Genomic DNA, 21,266 nt, shown 5'->3' on the forward strand with positions numbered 1-21,266 from the left:
AGATCAATTAAAAGGGTTTAGAACATTTGGTCAGATTTAGTCAACCTCGATGGGTGCATCATTTAGCTTGTTGATATGTCACAATGGGTGTAAATACCAAGGTTCAAGGTCTAGTGAAAGGCAGCTCCGCCATCTTGGACCTAGTTGGCTCTAACCAGTTTTCTTATGGCTGTGTCATTCCTAACAAAATCCATTTATCTAACTAATTGTAATCCAATTTTAGATAATCTGATCGTAACTCTCTTTAGTATTTTTCACACCTTTTTCTTTCTTTTTTTTTTTATATACTGAAAACACACTTCCTACTTTCCTTTAGCAATCAAGAACTAACTTTTATATTAGCATTTTATAGATTGGTGAGCATAAATACCAGTGATAATTTCTAAAACCCTTGCTTTCTTAGAACATTTTAGGATGGCACCAAACATAGGTCAATTAGGTATTTAATACTGAATATTTCCCAGTTCTCATGAACCTGGAATTTATTGTTTAATTTCGAATTATTTGATTTGTAAGTGCTTACCTTTTTTAAGCCAGTTAAATAGACCTCATTTACAAATAACCTCAAAAATATTACCCAGACACAAAGACAAACCAAGACATATTTAGACATACACAGTGCAAGATCTAGCTTCATTTTCTAAGTTTAGTCATGAATTAGATATTACAATATAAAATTTACTAGTTTATTAAAAAAACAGTTGAAATAAATAAAAAATTTAAAGTCTTTTTCCCCTTTTCCCTCAGTCTCAGGAATTAGAGATGGTCTAGATACGTGTTCCTGAGAGCCCTCAAGGCACAGGGAAAGGCACTCAAGTTCTAACAAAATGGAGGCAGGTCTAAACCAAATGGTGGCCAGACAAAGCAAAATGGCCATCAAAAATCACAACACAGAACACAGAGTTAAAACACACACATATACCTGGCAGTCCTCATCAGACACTCCCTTAAATACAAGACACTTCCCCTAAATACAAGAATATAGTCTCTCAGAAAACCTCCTGTAGAGACATAGAACGTCAGATCAAAGATTTCAAAGGGAGGAAAGGAAGCCAGGTTGAAAGAAGAAGGTGGGGAGGCTGGAGAGGGGGCAAAAGGGGTGGCCTTAAAGACGTCTCCTGCCACCAACAGACACCCAGGCGTTATGGGACGTTTCCCTCGGCTTCCAGAGAAGGGAGGACTGGAATTCGGCCCTACCAGAAATCAGACCAGACCAGAATCAGAATTCGAGTTCTCTGCCAAGAGGAGGTGATCAGTCTCCAATCCTCAGCTCAGGCTGAGGGCCCTTCAACCAGTATCCTGCATCCAGGACCCGGGGACTAGAAAAACAAGGAAGGATAGGAAGGGTAAAGGAGAGGAAAGAGAGAGGGAAGGGGAGAGAGGTCAATAAAGTCTCTTGTTCCTTACTGGTCGGGGCACTCTGGCCAGTTGTCCATGTCAGGAGAAGACCAGGGATAAAAGGGTCCCAGTTGCGGCCACTGGGTCTGGTCCATTGTCTGGCAAGCTGGCCCCTGAGTACCCCGAGTGGTCAGGATGTCAGTCTCAGCCAAGAAGAGTCCCCACCAGAGTTGCCATTTGTTGCAGGAAGGAGGACCCCTTCCAGGGCCCGAAACTGGGCTCTTGTCTAACACTCGGAAATGAATTGTCCGAGGAGACACATGTGCTGACAAAGCAAGAGATTTTATTGGGAAAGGGCACCCGGGTGGAGAGCAGTAGGGTAAGGGAACCCAGGAGGACTGCTCTGCCATGTGGCTCACAGTCTCAGGTTTTATGGTGATGGGATTAGTTTCCGGGTGGTCTTTAGCCAATCATTCTAATTCAGAGTCTTTCCTGGTGGCGCACGCATCGCTCAGCCAAGATGGATGCTAGCGAGAGAGATTCTGCAAAGTGGACGGACAAGTGGTGTCTCCTTTCGACCTTTCCCAAACTCTTCACGTTGGAGGTGGCTTATTAGTTTCGTATTCCTTATCAGGATCTCCTGCCATAAAACAACTCGCGCAAATGGTTACTATGGTGCCTGGCCAGGGTGGGCCGTTTCAGTCAGTGTGCTTCCCCTAAAAGAACCACTTCAAAAGGATAAACAGAGCAGGTTCTGTTTCCCTGTCTCCCCTCCCACAAGATGGCAGAGCTCAGGGCTGAGAGGACCCCCTTTGGGCCCAGGCCCTCTCCTCTCCGGGAGAACAGTGGGTGCAGCCGTGCCACATCCCCAGGCTCCGGGCCGCTGCCTCAGAGACCGCCTTGCTGCTCAGCTCATGAGAGCACCAGGCCACAGACACACGTGGGGCCACAAAGCAGGAAGAGAAGAGACGGGGCTCTGTGCAACCGGCTCGGCCTCAGGGGTTAGAGGAGCACGGGCTCCTCAGACTTCTCCCTCAGGGCAGGGGCTCAACGGGGTGGGGGCACAGCATCATCTCCCCAGACGGGAGGGCAGGGGAGCGTCATGTCACAGAGCACGTATCAGAGGCTCCACAATCTCTAACTGGGCTGGGGGCAAAATCCCACCATAAGTCCGAACGGAGGCGGCTGCTTCTCCCAGCAGAAAGACACCAAAGCAGAGCCACAAGAAACAGCGAGAACCAGGAGCCGTGACTCTGCCCAGGGCAGCAGAGAAACCCCAAGAACCGGGAACCGTGACTCTGCCCGGGGCACCAGAGAAACACCAAGAACCGGGAACCGTGGCTCTGCCCAAGGCAGCAGAGAAACTGCAGGAAAATGGGAGATACATGAGCTCCCTTATTATGGAAAATAATTGTCCCGAAGCAGCTCAGAGAACTGATCTTCCACAAGGTGCCCAGAGCACAGAAGGGGAAAGGACAGTCCCTTCAATACACGAAGCTGGAAGAGCCAGATGACAGCAGGCAGGAGGGTGAAGCTGGACCCTCAGCTCACACTATACATGAAATCATCTCAAAACGCAGCAGAGACTTAAACACAGGGCCTGAAACCATGAAAGAACAAGACGAAGACACAGGGGGAACGTCGTGACATGGGTGTGGACAAGGTTTCTTTGGATATGACACCAAAAGCACAGGCAGCAAAGACAGAACCAGACCACGGGGAGTCCAGTAAATAAAACCCACACAACAAAGGAAACAGTCACAGGAAAGGCAATGGGTGCAACGGGAGAAGATGTGTGCTGCTGGGGGCCGGCATGAGGACCTCCACCCATGGCAAAGGTCATGAGGAAGGAGGCTCGACATACACAAAGGCGGGATCGAGCCTCGGGAGTCCCCCTGGAAATTCTCGAGCATCTATCCCCTAACCGGAGCCTGCCTACTTTACTACTTTGTGCTCTCACCTACACCTCTGACTTTACGGGGGGCTGTCCCCCACCACCTCTTTTGGAGAAGGAGTTAACTTAGAGCTCCAGTTAATAATAATTCCTGGGCGTGATAGGAGTGTTTCAACCTACAAACTCCTCTGAAGGTTCTCTATCCTGCCTGACAGGCTCGTCCGGCCACATGTGATTGCTCACAGCCTCCCAACCGTGAGAGGCACGAGATGCTTTAAACCTTCTAAAGACAGGTTCTTTAGAGAAGTTAGAAAACTATTAGTATAGTATAGTGGGCTGATTAGAAATTGTATTGGTGAAGGATATTTCATTTGTTGAGCCAATGTTTGCTGCTAAGTCTCCACATCCTCTGCCGTTAATGAATATATAGAAGAAATAAGTATTAACCTTTGATATTAATCATGTTAGAACTTAGGCTAAGCAAATTCTTTCCTTACTTAAAACCCACTACACCCTCACCCTATAGGAATATAACTTTATCTGGTACCTTCGGAAGGTGGCGTCTGTTTCAAAAATAATCACCCGTGGAGAAATAAGTGTTCTGGTTGACTGACCGCTGTCACAAGGAGAGGGTCATAAATTGTCAGCAGGCCCCCCTGGCCAGAAGATGATGTAATACCCCTAAGACCTCTGTATACATTTGTATGAAGCACCTGACTTTGATCCCCACGTGACTTTTGTATAACATCTCAGTGTATAAAAACAGACCCTGGAAAATAAAGAATGGGATCAGTTCCTCAAAATACTGGTCTCCCCATGTCGTTCTCTCTCTCAAACTCTGGCTGAGTTTCCATCTGGAGCACGGAGCCCGCCATGCTTACTAATTATGCCTGGGCTTCTAAGATATGACCAGGGAGGGCTCAGTGTCTCCTCTCCTTCAGGAGAACGGAAGGATGCCTGTGGCCTACATAAGTGGTGCAAGCTTCTTGTCTTGAAGTTTTATTGGTTTCCCGTGTAAACCAAGCTACTCAGCCTCTTTTCTCAACTGAATTTTCCAGCTGAGCTATCCTCATTCTATTACTCTTTATATCTCTAATTAATATTTAATTAAAGCCAGTGTATCCAGTGAACTCGCCAAAGCCGTCTCCCCTTCGAATACCCTGGATCAGCCGGGGCTGGACCTCAGCAGTGTGCAAACCACACATCTGATAAGGAGCTACTTCTCAAATATACAAGGAGCTCACACAACTCAACGCAAAGTAACACCAACCCGGTATTTAAATGGGCACAGGACCTGAACAGATATCTCTCAAAAGACGACGTCCAAATGACCAAACAGACATGGAAAGGTGCTCAGCATCCATCAGTCCTCAGAGGATCACACGCCAGAGCCAGTGAGATGTCACTGCACGTGTTACAGACACTCAACTCACAGGAATAAGAGAAGTGCTGCCAAAATGCAGAGAGAAGAGAACCTTGTGCATGGTGGTTGTGAAGGCAGTCGGTGCAGCCACTGTGGAAAACAGTGTGGAGTTTCCTTAAGAAACTAAAAACAGAACTACCACATGACCCAGCAATTCCACTCCAGGGTATGTATCCAAAGAAGAAGCTGGGACCTCACAGACGTATGTGCACTCTTGTGTTCTGCAGCGTTGTTCCCAGTAGCAGGATGTGGCCAAAACCTGGATGTCTGTCGATAGATAAATGCACAAAGGAAATGCCAGACACACACACACACACACAATGGAGTCTCACTCAGCCTTCAAAAAATGGGAATCCCTCCTTTTGAGACAAGATGGGTGAAGCTGGAGGACATTATGCCGAGTAAAGTAAGCCAGACACAGACAGGCAAATGCCGCAGGAGCTCACTGACCTGTGGAATCTAAAACAGACTCGGAGAAACGGAGGAGAACATAGTCCCCAGTAGCTGGGAGCGGGGATAACGGGGAGGTGCTGGTCACGGGGAACAAAGTTTCAGGGATGCCGACGACTAAGTTCTGGAGACCTGATGTGCACTGATGTGACTAGAGCTGACCGAACTCTACTGTAGACTCAATCCTGCTCAGAGGGTAGCCCGGAAGTGTCCTCACCAGACCCGCAGACCAAGGTGAACTACAGGAGCTCATGGACACTCTAATTATAATTGGCATGACTGTGGTACTTATTTCACAGCGTAGACAGAAGTCAGAACATCAAGCTGTGCATGTGGAACAGATACAATTTTTGTCGATTCAGTTCAGTTCAGTTCAGTCACTCAGTCGTGTCTGACTCTCTGCGACCCCATGGATCGCAGCACGCCAGTCCTCCCTGTCCATCACCACTCCCGGAGTTTACCCAAACTCATGTCCATTGAGTCCATGATGCCATCCAACCATCTCATCCTCTGTAGTCCCCTTCTCCTCCTGCCCTCAATCTTTCCCAGCATCAGGGTCTTTTCAAATGAGTCAGTCTTCACATCAGGTGGCCAAAGTATTGGAGTTTCAGCTTCAGCATCAGTCCTTCCAATGAACACTCAGGACTGATCTCCTTTAGGATGGACTGGTTGGATCACCTTCCAGTCCAGGGGACTCTCCAGAGTCTTCTCCAACACCACAGTTCAAAAGCATCAATTCTTTGGCTCTCAGCTTTCTTTATAGGCCAACTCTCACATCCATACATGACTACTGGAAAAACCATAGCCTTGACTAGACGGACCTTTGTTGGCAAAGTAATGTCTCTGCTTTTGAATATGCTATCTAGGTTGGTCATAACTTTCCTTCCAAGGAGTAAGCGTCTTTTAATATCATGGTTGCAATCACCATCTGCAGTGATTTTGGAGCCCCCAAAATAAAGTCTGACACTGTTTCCACTGTTTCCCCATCTATTCCCCATGAAATGATGGGACCAGATGCCATGATCTTAGTTTTCTGAAATTTGAGCTTTAAGCCAACTTTTTCACTCTCTTCTTTCACTTTCATCAAGAGGTTTTTTAGTTCCTCTTCACTTTCTGCCATAAAGGTGGTGTCGTCTGCATATCTGAGATTATTGATATTTCTCCCAGCAATCAGGATTCCAGCTTGTGTTTCATCCAGTCAAGCGTTTCTCATTATGTACTCTGCATATAAGCTAAATAAGCAGGAGGACAATATACAGCCTTGACATACTCCTTTTCCTATTTGGAACCAGTCTGTTGTTCCATGTCCAGTTCTAATTGTTGCTTCCCACCTGCATACCTGTTTCTCAAGATACAGGTCAGATGATCTGGTATTCCCATCTCTTTCAGAATTTTCCACAGTTTATTGTGATCCACACAGTCAAAGGCTTTGGCATAGTCAATAAAGCAGAAATAGATGTTTTTCTGGAACTCTCTTGCTTTTTTGATGATCCAGCGAATGTTGGCAATTTGATCTCTGGTTCCTCTGCCTTTTCTAAAACAAGCTTGCACATCAGAAAGTTCACGGTTCACGTATTGCTGAAGCCTGGCTTGGAGAATTTGGAGCATTACTTTGCTAGCGTGTGAGATGAGTGCAATTGTGCGGTAGTTTGAGCATTCTTTGGCATTGCCTTTCTTTGGGATTGGAATGATAACTGACCATTTCCAGTCCTGTGGCCACTGCTGAGTTCTCCATATTTGCTGGCATATTGAGTGCAGCACTTTCACAGCATCAACTTTCAGGATTTGAAATAGCTCAACTGGAATTCCATCACCTCCACTAGCTTTGTTCAAAGTGATGCTTCCTAAGGCCCACTTGACTTCAAATTCCAGGATGTCTGGCTCTAGGTGAGTGATAACACCATCGTGAATATCTGAGTCATGAAGATCTGTTTTGTACAGTTCTGTGTATTCTTGCCACCTCTTAATATCTTCTGCTTCTGTTAGGTCCATACCACTTCTGTCCTTTAATGTGCCCATCTTTGCATAAAATGTTCCATTGGTATCTCTAATTTTCTTGAAGAAATCTCTAGTCTTTCCCATTCTGTTCTTTTCCTCTATTTGTTTGCATTGATTGCTGAGGAAGGCTTTTTTATCTCTGCTTGCTTTTTTTGGAACTCTGCATTCAGATGGGAATATCTTTCCTTTTCTCCTTTGCTTTTCACTTTTCTTCTTTTCACAGCTATTTGTAAGGACTCCTCAGACATCCATGTTTTGCATTTCTTTTCCATGGGGATGGTCTTCATCCCTGCTCCTGTACAAAGTCACAAACCTCCGTCCAGAGTTCATCAGGCACTCTGTCTATCAGATCTAGTCCCTTAAATCTATTTCTCACTTCCACTGTATAATCATAAGGTGTTGGGGGCCGGCGTGAGGCACTCCTCCCATGACAAAGGTCATGAGGAAGGAGGCTAGACATACGCAAAGGCAGGATCGAGCCTCAGGAGTCCCCCTGGAAATTCTTGAGCATCTACCCCCATAACCAGAGCCTGCCTACTTTACTACTTTGTGCTCACCTACACCTCTGACTTTAGGGGGGGCTGTCCCCCACCACCTCTTTCGGAGAAGGAGTTAACCTAGAGCTCCAGATAATAAAAACTCCTGGGCGTGACAAGAGTGTTTTAACCTACAAACTCCTCTGAAGGTTCTCTAGCCTGCCTGACAGGCTTGTCCGGCCACATGTGATTGCTCACAGCCTCCCAACCGTGAGAGGCAAGAGATGCTTTAAACCTTCTAAAAACAGGTTCCTTAGAAAAGTTAGAAAACTATTAGTATAAGTATAATGGGCTGATTAGAAATTGTACTGGTGAAGGGTTTTTCATTTGTTGAGCCAATGTTTGTTGCTAAGTCTCCATATCCCCTGCCCTTACACACATTAATGAATATATAGAAGAAATAAGTATTAACCTTTGATATTAATCACGTTAGACCTTAGGCTAAGTAAATTCTTTCCTTAACTAAAACCCACTACACCCTCACCCTATAGGAATGTAACTTTATTTGGGTGGTGTCTGTTTTAAGAATAATCACCCCTGGAGAAATAAGTGTCCTGGTTGACTGACCGCTGTCACAGGAGAGGGTCATAAATTGTCAGCAGGCCCCCTGGCCAGAAGATGATGTAACACGCCTTAGACCTCTGTATACATTTGTATGAAGCACCTGACTTTGATAAAAGTCAGGACTGCTGACCCCACTTGACTTTTACATAACATCTCAGTGTATAAAAGTAGACCATGAAAAATAAAGAATTGGGATCAGTTTCTCGAAATACTGGTCTCCCAATGTCGCTCTCTCTCTCACTCTGGCTGAGTCTCCATCTGGAGCGCAGAACCCGCCATGCTTACTAATTACGCCTGGGCTTCTAAGATCCGACCGGGGAGGCCTCAATGTCTCCTCTCCTTCAGGAGAACGGAAGGACGCCTGCGACCTACGTAAGTGGTGCAAACTTCTTGTCTTGAAGTTTTATTGGTCTCCCACGTAAACCAAGCTACTCAGCCTCTTTTCTCTACTGAATTTTCCTACTGAGCTATCCTCATTCTATTACTCTTTACATCTCTAATTAATATCTAATTGAAGCTATTGTATCCTGATCCTCGCCGACGCCATCCCTGCTTCGAATACCCTGGATCAGCCGGGGCTGGACCCCGGCAATAAGGGATTTGATTTAGGTCATACCTGAATGGTCTAGTGGTTTTCCCTACTTTCTTCAATTTCAGTCTGAATTTGGCAATAAGGAGTTCATGATCTGAGCCACAGTCAACTCCACATCTTGTTTGTGCTGACTGTATAGAGCTTCTCCATCTTTGGCTGCAAAGAATATAATCAATCTGATTTCAGTCTTGACAATCTGGTGATATCCATGTGTAGAGACTTCTCTTGTGTTGTTAGAAGAGGGTGTTTGCTATGACCAGTGCGTTCTCTTGGCAAAACTCTATTAGCCTTTGCCCTGATTCATTCTCTACTCCAATGCCAAATTTGCCTGTGACTGCAGGTGTTTCTTGACTTCCTACTTCTGCATTCCAGTCCCATATAATGAAAAGGACATATTTTGGGGGGGTGTTAGTTCTCAAAGATCTTGTAAGTCTTCATAGAATCGTTCAGCTTCTTCAGCATTACTGTTTGGGGCATAGGCTTGGCTTACCGTGATACTGAATGGTTTGCCTTGGAAACGAACAGAGATTATTCTGTCATTTTTGAGATTGCACCCAAGTACTGCATTTCGGACTCTCTTGTTGACCATGAGGGCTACTGCATTTCTTCTAAGGGATTCCTGCCCACAGTAGTCGATATAATGGTCATCTGAGTTAAATTCACCCATTCCAGTCCATCTTAGTTCGCTGATTCCTAGAATGTCGACGTTCACTCTTGCCATCTCCTGTTTGACCACTTCCAATTTGCCTTGATTCATAGACCTGACATTCCAGGTTCCTATGCAATATTGCTCTTTACAGCATCAATTTTCTCAATTATACCTCCGTCAAGCTGAAAAGGTTTTCTTTCATTTAATTACAGCAGGCACGTTTGGAGTTATTCCATTTCTCATTTTAGGCACTTGCTCTCGTGCTTAAAATACGTATTTACATTTTTATTTCTGAACACGTATGCATTCTCCTCCTCCTTTAGAAAAGGCAAAGTACTAACGGTACTTCACCTGAACTCTGGGTACTCATATACACGTGTGTGGGCATGTGCACGTCTCTCTCCATGCACACGTGTGGGTGTGTTTGTGCATGCAAGTGTGTGTCTGCGTACTTTTCCAAAGCTCATTTTCGGCCATGTGTTCCTCTCTGTTGCATCTCACTGTCTCTCTGCCATCTCTCAGTATTCCTTTCTGTGTGAAAACCATCAATATCCAAGAACTTGCACCTCTGGAAATGCCTTCTCTCACCCTCATTCTCTTTTTATCAAGTTGCTGGAGAACACTTCCTATTTGGAATCCAGCGTGTAACTCAAGTACTAGGAGAGGAAAACGCTTGTCAAGGTTAAGGGCCCCATGCCCCCAGAGCCCACCTCTTCTCTGAGGACCTGGCGGTTTGAGGCTAAGGCACGGCCCACAGCGGGAGGCGGTGCCGAACCTTCTGGAAGCTGGGGCTGTGCTCTGCATGAAGCCCTCACTTCTGCCCCTTGCAAGTGCTCCGACTCAGGGGGAACTCTTCCTGGTTAATGCCTGACAGCATGGCTCCAGTATCCTTTAGCGCCCCCTTTTGGTAGGGGGCAGTCTGCTCCCTGTGGGCTGGTCATTCGCTTGATAATCTGCGTTTTCCACTGGAAGTAATTTCAGGACATTTTCAGGGCCTCAGTCCAGTCTGCCTTTTTTTTACTTGAATTTTACTTAAAATAGAATTAACTGTTTCAAATTGTATAATTCAGTACCAAATACTTTTTAAATTTAACCTTCAGTTTCTCAGTTTATTATGAAAGGTCAAGATACGAATGTTACTTTTTTTTACCATGTAATTAATTAACCTATTTGTTGTATATAACCTATTTGTTGTAATTAATTAACCTATTTGTTGATGTCGCTCCGGCACACAGGCTCTCCGTTGCAGGGTGTGGGGTCTTTAGCTCAAGTGTGCCGTGTCTGGATCCCTGGCCGCTGATCCCGCCTGGGCCCCTAAGTAAGGAGCAGCGAGTCTCAGTCACGGGCCCAGCAGGGCGGCCCTCGGGTGTCACGTGCAGAGGCATGAGTCCCAGCCCTTCGCAGGTCGGTTCTCATCAGTAAAGGAGGCTCCGTTATTTGCTTCCTCAGCCGTTGCCGTCTGTCCTGAGCGTCTTCCCATCTGACACTTACGACAGATACCACACTGGCCCTCAGCACAGGCCCGCCTCTCCTGAATCTCCCTGTCTGCTCTCTATGCTGCACTCTGAACCATTTCCTCAATGCTATACTCCGACTTCATACGGGGCCGCTCAGCTGTCTTTTTGACTGCATGACTTTTTAACGTGTTCAATCTACTGCATTGTTCACGTTGAAAATTTTCACCTCTTTTCAGTGACCACCTGTTCTTCTACAAAATAATCCACGTGCTTGCCTCCCTTTATGTTTCTGTGATGATGGTTCCCTCTGTGTGTCCACATGGGTGGAAACCTTCCTCCGACCCCGAGATGATCCCCACCGCCGGGGCCACATGGCCTACCTCTCCTGCTTTGCTGTGCTTCCCCTCCATTTGGTGAACTTTCTTTCTGCCCTTGTCTGTGGCTACGTGTTTCAGAAACACTCTCCAAGCACGTCTCAGAGTTAGGAGCAGAGGAGGCTCTGGGTGGGTACCACACTCACCCTCTACGTGCAGTCTCAGCCTGCAGCCCTTCACATCCACCCTCTCCTGCCATCACCTCATCTGGAAATTGACCATGACAATGGCAGCAAGAGCCCGCAGCCCCTCTGAGGGCTGGGGTCGAGACAACATGCAAAGGAGGAACCTCAGGTGCCGAGAAAGGGCACCGCCGCCCCAGGTACATGAGCAGCGGGCACACGTTTACAGGAGTATCTGTTCTCCATCAGAGTGAGAGCTCTGACCCAAATCAATACCCCCTAAAGCTTGCAGGTGATGACAAGATCGGGAGGAGACTGTGCCCAAGGACCCCGAGGCCCCGAGGAGGCAGGAAGTACCCAGGGGCTTGTTCCCAGGAAGGTGGGCTGGACGGTGATTCGATAAAGAGAGACACCCCTGAAGGGGGTTGTGACGGGGAAAACCCACACTCCGGGGCAGGGGAGGAGTCAGTTTCTATCCTTACTCCCTGAGCATCTCCTTTGGATTCTCGGCCACATGGACTCCACTCAGCCCAGGGAGACGCTGACTGTGTGTCCCTCATAAAGAGCAGACTTGTGGACTCAGAGGGGAGGGAGAGTTGGGACGAATGGAGAGAGGAGCATGGAAACGTGCACACCAGCTCGTGTAAAACAGACCACGGGGGAGTGTGCCATGTGACTCACAGAGCTCACACAGGGGCTTTGTGACAACCTAGAGGGAAGAGAGGTTGTAGAGGGAGGGCATGTGACACATAAGGCCAATCCATGCTGATGTATGGCAGAAACCAGCACCATATTGTAAAGTAACAATCCTCCAATTAAAAAAAAAAAAAAAAGTGTCTCTGGGGATCTGAGTCCTGCGGGCAGCAGGGGCTGGCATCCTCTCCGAAGCATCTCCAGGGCCTGGTGACCCCATCCACAGTGAGAACCCCACAGGGATTGCTATCGGTGGGCAGAGGAGGAAGCAGACCCCGAGGTGAGGCTTGCAGAGGGAAGGCCATGTCCTGGATGCCCTCTATTGGAAGGGACTGTAATGGGGACGACGCCAGGCTTTCAAAAAGAGGCTGTTCCCCTTCCTGTGGGAACGCTGAAGTGACAGCCGCGTGACAGGAAGCCCCAGCCTTGGAGAGGACACACCCTGTGGTCTGTCTGTCCGGAGGACACCCAGGTCTCCTCCATCCTCACAGCCTGGACCGCAGGGAGGAGACGCCATGGCCTCCACGCTCCTCGCCCTGCTCTGCCTTGGTGAGATGAGGAGGGGCAGGGGGAGCCCTGGTCTGGAGGGACCCCCCCAGCCAGCCTGCTCTGTTAGGGGACCCCAGGGCCCAGGAGGCTCCCGGGGTGGAGAGGCGCTGCTCAGAGCTGAGGGCACACCTCTCACAGGGCGCTCTCTTCCAGGGCTGAGTGTGGGCCTGAGGACCCAGGTGCAGGCCGGTGAGTCTCTCCCAGGGCCCAGCTCCCTCCTTTCATGAGGACAAGGTCACCCCCAGGCTGCGGACAAGGGGAGGGCAGCTCAGGGCTCACGGAGGGGGAGTCTGGGAGGTCTGGGCTGAGAGCCGGGGCCTGGCGGGGGCGCCTGGTGAGCCCACATTTGATTTCCTTCCAGGGACCCTCCCCAAACCCACCATCTGGGCTGAACCGGGCTCTGTGGTCTCCTGGGGGAGCCCCGTGACCATCTGGTGTCGGGGGACCCTGGGGATCCAGGAGTTCCATCTGGATAAAGACGGAAGCCCGGTTCTCTTGGACAGACAGAAACCCCTGGAGCCCCGGGACAAGGCCAGGTTCTCCATCCAACACATGGGACAGGACCACGCAGGGAGCTATCGGTGCTACTACAGCACCCCCACTGGCTGGTCAGAGCCCAGTGACCCCCTGGAGCTGGTGGTGACAGGTGAGGGACACTCGGGGGCCTCAGCCTTTGCCCTCTGGAGGGGTCTGCTCTCAGGGGCTGTCCCTCTCACAGCCCAGCCCTGGGGAGGGGAGGGAAGCGTGGGGGCCCCACAAAACCAGCTGCCTCCTTCTCTCCTAGGACTCTACGGCAAACCCAGACTCTCAGCCCTGCCAAGTCCTGTGGTAACATCGGGAGGGAGCGTGACCCTCCAGTGTGGCTCCCATCAGGGATTTAACAGATTCCTTCTGACCAAAGAAGGAGAAGACAAGTCCTCTTGGACCCTGGCTGGACAGCGAAGCCCAGATGGGTGGACCCAGGCCCTGTTCCTTGTGGGTCCTGTGACCCCTGGACACGGGTGGAGGTTCAGATGCTACGGCTTTAGCAGCGTCACCCCCCGGGTGTGGTCCGCCCCCAGTGACCCTCTGGAGCTCCTGGTGGCAGGTGAGGAAGTACCGTCCTGACCTCCCAACTTGCTGAGGCACCAGGGTGGGCATTAGATGCTTTTCTACTGGAGCTGTCCCAGAGGAGAGGGTGGGGTGAGGGGGTGGGGCTCACGGGACAGACACACAGACTGCAGACGGTGAGGCCTGGGGACCAGAACAGGAGAAGGGGCTCATGGGAGGAGCCGTCCCTACAGCCTAGTCTCCGCAGGGGTGTCTGGCAATGAGATGGGGAGGGCAGCTTGGAGCTCACGGAGGGGGAGTCTGGGAGGTCTGCCTGAGAGCTGGGGCCTGGTGGGGACGCCTGGTGAGCCCGCCTCTGATTTCCTTCCAGGGACCCTCCCCAAACCCACCATCTGGGCTGAGCCGGGCTCTGTGGTTCCCTCGGGGACCCCCGTGACCATCTGGTGTCAGGGGACCCTGGAGGCCCAGGTGTTCCATCTGGATAAAGAGGGCACCTCAGTCCCCTGGGACAGACAGAAACCCCCGGGGCCCGGGGACAAGGCCCAGCTGGCCATCCCACAGATGACCGAGCAGCACGCAGGGAGCTATCGGTGCTACTACAGCACCCCCACTGGCTGGTCAGAGCCCAGTGACCCCCTGGAGCTGGTGGTGACAGGTGAGGGACTCTCGGGGGCTACGGGCTCTGCCCTCAGGAGGGGGTCTGCTCTCAGGGGGTGTCCCTCTCACAGCCCAGCCCTGGGCGGGGGGGGGGGGAAGGGGGAGCCCCACAGATCCAGCTGCCTCCTTCTCTCCTAGGATCCTACAGCAAACCCAGCCTCTCAGCCCTGCCGAGCCCTGTGGTGACCTTGGGAGGGAGCGTGACCCTCCAGTGTGGCTCCCATCAGGGATTTAACAGATTCCTTCTGACCAAGGAAGGAGAAGATGAGTCCTCTCGGACCCTGGATGGACAGCGAGCCCCCAACTGGCAGACCCAGGCCCTGTTCTCCGTGGGCCCTGTGACCCCCGGGCACAGGTGGATGTTCAGATGCTACGGCTTTTACAGGGACACCCCCCGGGTGTGGTCGGCCCCCAGCGACCCCCTGGAGCTCCTGGTCCCAGGTGAGGAAGTCCCATCCTGAGCCCATACATTTGTGCAGACAAGACAACGTACCGGGGTCTCTGCTCCCAGGGGAGCCCCTGTGAGAGGGTGGGGAGAGGAGCGTGGGGCTCACAGGACAGACACACAGACTGAGACACGGCGAGGCCTGGGGCCGGGCCGGGAGAGGGGGGTTCATGGGGAAGCGGTCCCTACAACCGACGCGTGTCTCTCCCCAGGGCTGTCTGGGAAGCCCTCCCTCCTGACCTCACAGGGCCCTGTCATCACCTCTGGACAGAACCTGACCCTCCAGTGCCGCTCTGATGTCAGCTACGCCAGATTTGCTCTGTTCAAGGAGGGGGGACAGGACCTCCCCCAGCGCCCTGCCCGGAGGCCCCAGGAGGGGCTCTCTCAGGCCGACTTCCCCCTGGGCCCCGTGGGCACCGTCCAAGGGGGCCGATACAGATGCTACGGTGGACACGGCCTCTCCTCCAAGTGGTCGGCGCCCAGTGAGCCCTTGGAGCTGCTGGTGGCAGGAGAGGAGCCAGCGGGTCAGTCGGGGACCAGACTCTGCACAGGCCCCACTGGGGAGCCCCAGGGATGATGCTGGGACCAGGGGAAGGGGTCCCGGGGAGGGACAGAGAGACGGGGTCGGGGAGGGGAGAGACTCTGAGAAACAGAGACTGCGCTGAGGGGCCAGAGAGGCCCACAGAGTCTCGCTCAGAACCTGGGCCGGCGGCCGCACCCCCTTCCTCTCTGCAGGACGGCTCAGAGACAGACCCTCCCTCTCGGTGCGGCCGGGCCCCACGGTGGCCCCCGGGGAGAATGTGACCCTGCTGTGTCAGTCAGGAGAGAGGACGGACACCTTCCTTCTGTCCAAGGAGGGGCCAGCCGATCGCCCCCTGTGTCTGCGCTCCCAGGACCAAGCCGGGCGGTACCAGGCCGAGTTCTCCTTGAGCCCTGTGACCTCAGCCCACGGGGGCACCTACAGGTGCTACGGCTCACTCAGCACAGACCCCTACCTGCTGTCACAGCCCAGTGAGCCCCTGGTGCTCGTGGTCTCAGGTGAGGCCCAGTCTGTCCGTCTCACTCAGCAGCTCGGGGCTCTGCCCTGGGAGCGCAGGCCCGTGGTGGAGGAGGGGGCGCTGAGGGAGGGGCCCCCTGAGGGAGGGGCCTCGCAGCCCGCACCCCGCCCCTTCCTCCCGCACTGGGGTCCCGGAGGGGCAGGTGGGCAGTGCGAGGGTCTTCGGGAGGCCACAGGGCCGTGCAGGGCAGAGGGGAGTGAGATGGGGACCCCGGGTGAGCCCAGGGCACCTCTTCCTGGGCTCAACCTCCCAAGGTCCCATTCTCCCAGCCACAGACGCAGATTTGAACCTATGGACTGTCAGGGCTCTATGCTCAGGGGAGACAGCCCAGCCCAGGGCGGTGTGGGAGCTGGAGGATCTAATACCCCCTCAGATCATCAACACAGACTGCAGGGGCTCTGGGCTGCCGGGTGAACGGCTAGGGGTCGGGGGGCCAAGGCTGGGGGAGCAGGGCTGTGGAGGGGGAGGCGGCCCCGCCCCCACCCTTTTCCTGACCCCCAGCGGCCACCAGGCATCCATTCCATCAGCTCCACCCCTCAGTGGAGTCAGAAACTGCAGAAAGGGGAGCAGGCTCTTGGGAACGTGGTGGCGGGTCTGGGGAGGAGCAGGGCTGAGTTAGGCCCCGGTTCAGGCGTCTCTGGAGACACTGATGTGGACTCCCTCACCGTCACCACCCCCCCGTGCGGGCCTCAGCTTCTCCCAGTGTAAAAGGAGAGACCCGTGCCCCAGATCTTAGATTTCCTCAGTTCTGACCTGGGTGTGACCCTGCATCGGACAAGGAGCACAGGGAGCCCCCGAGGAGGTGACTGTGGGGGGCCTGTTCCCTCTACTGCAGCGTGTGGGGAGGGAGGGGAGGACACAGAGGCCCCTCCGTGCAGCCTGCCCCTCCCCCCGCCCCCGCTGCGGTGGGGGAGGGGAGGGGACAAGGGAGGACCCTCAGCTCCAGGTGAGACCCTCGGACAGCCCCCTGCAGGTGAGGGGCCCCCAGAGCAGGAAGCTGGTTTCCTCCTGGGGGCCAGCTCAAGAGGAGCTCAGGGTGCCCACGGCCCTGGTTCCAGTCCCGGCTCTGCCACCTCCAGGCTGGGTCACCAGGGCCCCTGAGTGATCTCCCTCTCTGGGCCTCAGTCTCCTCGTCTATAAATGGGTCGGGTGGGCTGGAGATGGATGCACAGACCCCAGCACGAGTCTGCACACAGCAGGTGCCCAGCTAAACGGCACCCCTGGCTCACTCAGGCGTCTCTGGTGCCCCAGGCCTCACGTGGTACCTGAGTGTCCTCATCGGGGTCTCGGTGACCTTCGTCCTGCTGCTCCTCGTCCTCCTCTTCCTCTTCCTCCACCACCGGGGTCAGGACAGATGCAGGAAGTCACGTGAGTAGGGAACGGGGTGACTTGGACCCCTGGAGGCCTTAGGGCATCAGACAGAGGGAAACCAAGGACATGGGAACAGTCAGCTTAAAAAATGTTTTTCCACCATATGGAGGTTCCTTAAAAAGTAAAAGCAGAATTACCATATGATCCAGCAAATCCACTGCTGCCTATATGTTTCAATAAAATGAAAACTAATTTGAAAAGACACAAACATTCCAATATTCATATAGGCAATTTACAATAGCCAAGATATGTCAGCAACCCAACTGTCCAGCAAGAAATGAATAGAGAAAATGTGGTGTGTGTGTGTGTGTGTGTGTGTGTGTGTATCCACATATACATACAATGGAATATTACTCAGCCATAAAAAAGAAGGAAACTCTGCCATTTGCAACAGCATACATGAACCTAGAGAGTATTACGCTTACTGAAATAACTCGGAGAAACATAAACGCTTCATGATAGCATTGGTACATACTGAATCTGGAAAATAATACAAAGGAACATATATGAAAAACAGAAACAGAGTCCTTGATACGGAAAAATAACTAATGGTTACCGGGGGGTTGGGCAGATGAGGGGTGTGGACTAGAGACACAGACTACTGTGTATGAAATAAACAAGAAGGATATACTGGATAGCACAGGGAATGTAGCAATTATTTCGTAATAACTTTAAATGGAGTATAACCTATAAAAACATTGAATCATATGTTGTATGCCTGAAACTAATATGTTACAAGTCAACGGTATTTCATTTAAAAATTTTTCCAGAATCTCAAATCTGAAAATCTAGTGGAAAAAAACACCCACTGTCACCCACGTGCACTCATTCAAGCCATTCTCCTCCTTCTCAATGTCACGAACTGACACACGCACCACGAGCCCAGGCTGCCTTCTCTCCTCCTGAATCCCACGTGGAGGGCGTGGGCACCACGTCCCCGGGGCCGAGCCTCTGTCCCGGGTCCCAGCCCAGGCCGAGGCTGATTTCCGACCTCCCACAGGGGCCGCAGACCCAGGGCCCGAGGACAGGGGCCCGCAGAGCAGGTAACCCCCGCCCTGACGCCCCCAGAGCCCCACCCACAGCACCCCACCTTCTTCCCCTGACACAGTGTCTCCTCCTCAGCTCCAGCCCAGCCACAGACTCCCAGGACCAGGCCATCTGTGAGCAGGAGAGGCGGTGCCCCCCGGGGGTCACTGAGACTTCTGGAGGCAGTGGGGGGGGGACACTCAGAAGGGTGGGGTACCGGGGCTGGGGACTGAAACCCCACACAGCACTCCCCCAGGTGCAGGGTAGGGAGGGTGCAGAGAGACCTCTGGAGGCCGTGGGGGGGGATGCTCAGAAGGGTGGGGGAGCACACAGCACCCACCGGGATGCAGGGCGGGGGCTCCAGCCCTGAGGCTCTCGGAACCCCGCCCAGCAGTGCCCTCTGCTCTGCCGCAGATGCTGCCATGAGCGACACACACTCTGAGGTGGGGCTGCAGCTGGACCATCGGGTGAGACCCTTGCTCCCATTTGGCCACCACAGACCTCCTGTTGCCAAACTCAGCCAAGCGCACGAGCGGCCGCTGCTGTGCTCACACCCCAGCTCCAGCCTTGCCCACCCACCCCTCCTTCCCGGATCCCTGGGTCCTGCTGTGACCCCACCCTCCCCTTGCCCTATGACTTCATGGCCCCTCCTTCGGGGCGCCTTTCTCAGCTCCGTGTCCTCTGGCTGACCTTCTGGTGTAGGGGTGCAGCCCCAGGTCTCATGAGGATGCATGCATCAGTGGATGGCCCACACGGCCCAGCCCCCCTCCTTCACCCCCCAGCAAAGGGCGCGGGAGAGCGGGCGCCACCCCCCAGGTCCTGCAGGTACGGCAGGCGCTCAGCTCGTGGTGAGAGGGGCCCCACGCCAACAAGCTGGCGGAGTCCCAGAATGCAAGGTGCTGACAAGGAAAGTAAATCAAGAGACGGGACTGGGCGCTCCGGGCGGGCACACTCGGTAGGAAGGTCCTGAGGTGGAAGGGACGTGCTTTAGCAGGAAGATGGCTGTGTGCCAGGCCAGATGAGCAAGAGGTCCGGGCTCAGACAGAAACCAGGGCTGCACAGAGCACCCAAGGCTCCCGGGTGACAGGAGGCCCCTGGAGTTTCCATCAGGAGAGAGAGCTGACCTGGCCCGAGGTTCCAAACCTCCTCTGGGCACAGCAGGGAGCTGGCTGGAGGAGGGTGGCGGACCCAGGAGGCACCTGTCCTGCTTCACTGTCTCCCTCCAGTACAACAGGAGGCAGGCCCCCAGGAGGGGACGGGCGCCCTGTGAGCCCCCAAGATCACTAAGGCGGGAGGTGCCCCCTCTGTCCTCCCAGTCGGGGGGATTCTGGGAAGGATGGACTGACGCACAGCAGATGGGTCCCTCCTCTCCAGGCCCTCAGGCGCCCCATCTCACACACCTTCCCCTCCGCAGGCTGCCACATCTGAAGCCCCCCAGGACGTGACCTACGCCCAAGTAAACCACTCAACCGTCAGAAGGGGGACGACCACACCCCTGGCTCCCCCGTCAGGGGAGCCCCCAGCAGAGCCCAGTGAGTACGCTACTCTCGCCATTCGCTAGCCCAGGAAGGACCCGACCCCAGGCTCCCGGGACAGATCTCAGACCCCAGGAGGCACGGGAGCTGCCAGCAATGGACACCACCTAACCACCAGCAGCCAGTACCTGGGCTCCTAACAGACCACCAGGTGCCCCGGGGACCCTTTCGGGTCAACTGGTTCTACCCTCAGAAACAGCATCCTGGACCCCCGGTGGCCCAGTGGTTAAGAGTCTGCCAACCAATGCATGGGACATGGGTCTGATCCACTTGCTGCTGGACAGCTGAGCCTAGGGGCGCTGCAGCTGCCGAAGCCCTGGTGCCCAGAGCTTCCTCTGAAGCTCTGGTGTTCCTCGAGGGGAGCCAGTGGGTGAGCAGGCCGTGCACAGCTAGGCAGCAGCCTCCACTCGCTGCAACCAGAGAGAGCCCACTCGCAGCAGGGAAGATCCAGCACAGCCACAAATAAACAGATTACTAAAAAACTGAAAGGCATGTTTCATTTCCTTAAAAAAGATAATTAATATCCTCATATTTTATAAAGAAGGCAACAGACTCTCAATTATCAGTGATTTTGAAAAAGGTCAGCACATTACTCCAAACGAAGGGAGGAACAGGGAAACAACAATGACAGGGGTAGCTACCACTGAGGACAAACAAGGAGAGGAAAATCAGAACAGCCAGAAAGCTTCGTCCCTGAGGGCGTGGACCACACTCAACATGCTAGGCCCAAGGACCAAGTCAGAAAGAGAGAAGGTGTTGCTTTACCGCCATCAGGACACGACGGCAGGTCCTTCAGACTTTAGAAAGGTAAACACCTCATAGAAGGACAGCTTCAAGCTATTATAGTAGAAAATGTAGATGACACAGACCAAAAGCCTCAAAAATAAAATTTATCAAAATTATGGACATAAGGATAAACAGAAAATCTGAATTGTCCTATATGTTAAAGTGAACTCTGAGTCCAGAGAGTTTCACAGGTGAATGCATCTGAACATGCGGGCACTCATGAAACACACACACTCGTACACACACCTACCGAGCTTACACCAGCTTACGCAGAGAGGGGAGAAGGAAGGAAGGGCACACTCCACAAAACATTTCACTGCGCCAGAAAAACCTGAGACCAAACGGTGACATGGAAACTACAAAATGGGAAAATCTCAGGAAGCTCTTTTTCCCTGGTTTGTTTTCCTAAACAAACATTCACAAAGAGGATTCATCAGTAAATAAAATGGAACACATATCACGCACGTGCACGTATTTTTTTTCAAGAATGTGTGGTTGGTTTCATCCACAAAAATCCATCAATACAATTCAAATATTAAAAGAAGAAATTTTAAAACATCATGATAACAGATGAAAAGTTTTCTGATAAAATACACCACCAATTTATAATGAAAAAGTCGTAAGTAAAAGGGAATTTCCTATCATTTATCAAAGCATCTTTTAAAACCTGCACTAGAAATCTATTTTTTATGTTTGTTT

General features: G+C 52.3%; 1 protein-coding gene across 7 annotated transcripts; it reads left to right on the plus strand.

Moving 5' to 3' along the window:
• Positions 1 to 12,498: 12,498 nt before the first annotated feature.
• Positions 12,499 to 20,263, plus strand: LOC147354696 (leukocyte immunoglobulin-like receptor subfamily B member 3). Of its 7 annotated transcripts, XM_086354627.1 has the most exons (13): positions 12,507 to 12,639; positions 12,793 to 12,828; positions 13,001 to 13,285; positions 13,424 to 13,726; positions 14,060 to 14,344; positions 14,485 to 14,787; positions 15,004 to 15,315; positions 15,527 to 15,829; positions 17,101 to 17,217; positions 18,221 to 18,263; positions 18,343 to 18,380; positions 18,661 to 18,713; positions 19,661 to 20,263. In XM_086354627.1, the coding sequence occupies exons 1-13, from the start codon at positions 12,606 to 12,608 to the stop codon at positions 19,805 to 19,807; spliced, it is 2,259 nt and encodes a 752-aa protein (XP_086210753.1). In that variant the 5' UTR covers positions 12,507 to 12,605; the 3' UTR covers positions 19,808 to 20,263. The 7 variants fall into 7 exon arrangements, with proteins under 7 accessions (XP_086210757.1, XP_086210758.1, XP_086210752.1 ...); XM_086354626.1 differs by lacking the exon at positions 19,661 to 20,263 and having other exon boundaries at positions 12,505 to 12,639; positions 18,661 to 19,066; XM_086354629.1 differs by lacking the exons at positions 18,221 to 18,263; positions 18,343 to 18,380 and having other exon boundaries at positions 12,506 to 12,639.
• Positions 20,264 to 21,266: the final 1,003 nt, after the last annotated feature.

Source organism: Bos grunniens, chromosome 18 (genome assembly GCF_055505025.1).
Source record: "Bos grunniens cultivar Pamir isolate PY7600 chromosome 18, Bosgru_T2T1.0, whole genome shotgun sequence".
Taxonomy (NCBI): domain Eukaryota; kingdom Metazoa; phylum Chordata; class Mammalia; order Artiodactyla; family Bovidae; genus Bos; species Bos grunniens.

Bases quoted from the DNA above. Each gene is read 5' to 3' on its own strand.
- LOC147354696 (XM_086354626.1), top strand. From the start codon at position 12,606: ATGGCCTCCACGCTCCTCGCCCTGCTCTGCCTTG. The intron at 12,829-13,000 runs GTGAGTCTCTCC...ATTTCCTTCCAG, and splicing joins GAGGACCCAGGTGCAGGCCG to GGACCCTCCCCAAACCCACC. The intron at 14,788-15,003 runs GTGAGGAAGTCC...GTCTCTCCCCAG, and splicing joins CCTGGAGCTCCTGGTCCCAG to GGCTGTCTGGGAAGCCCTCC.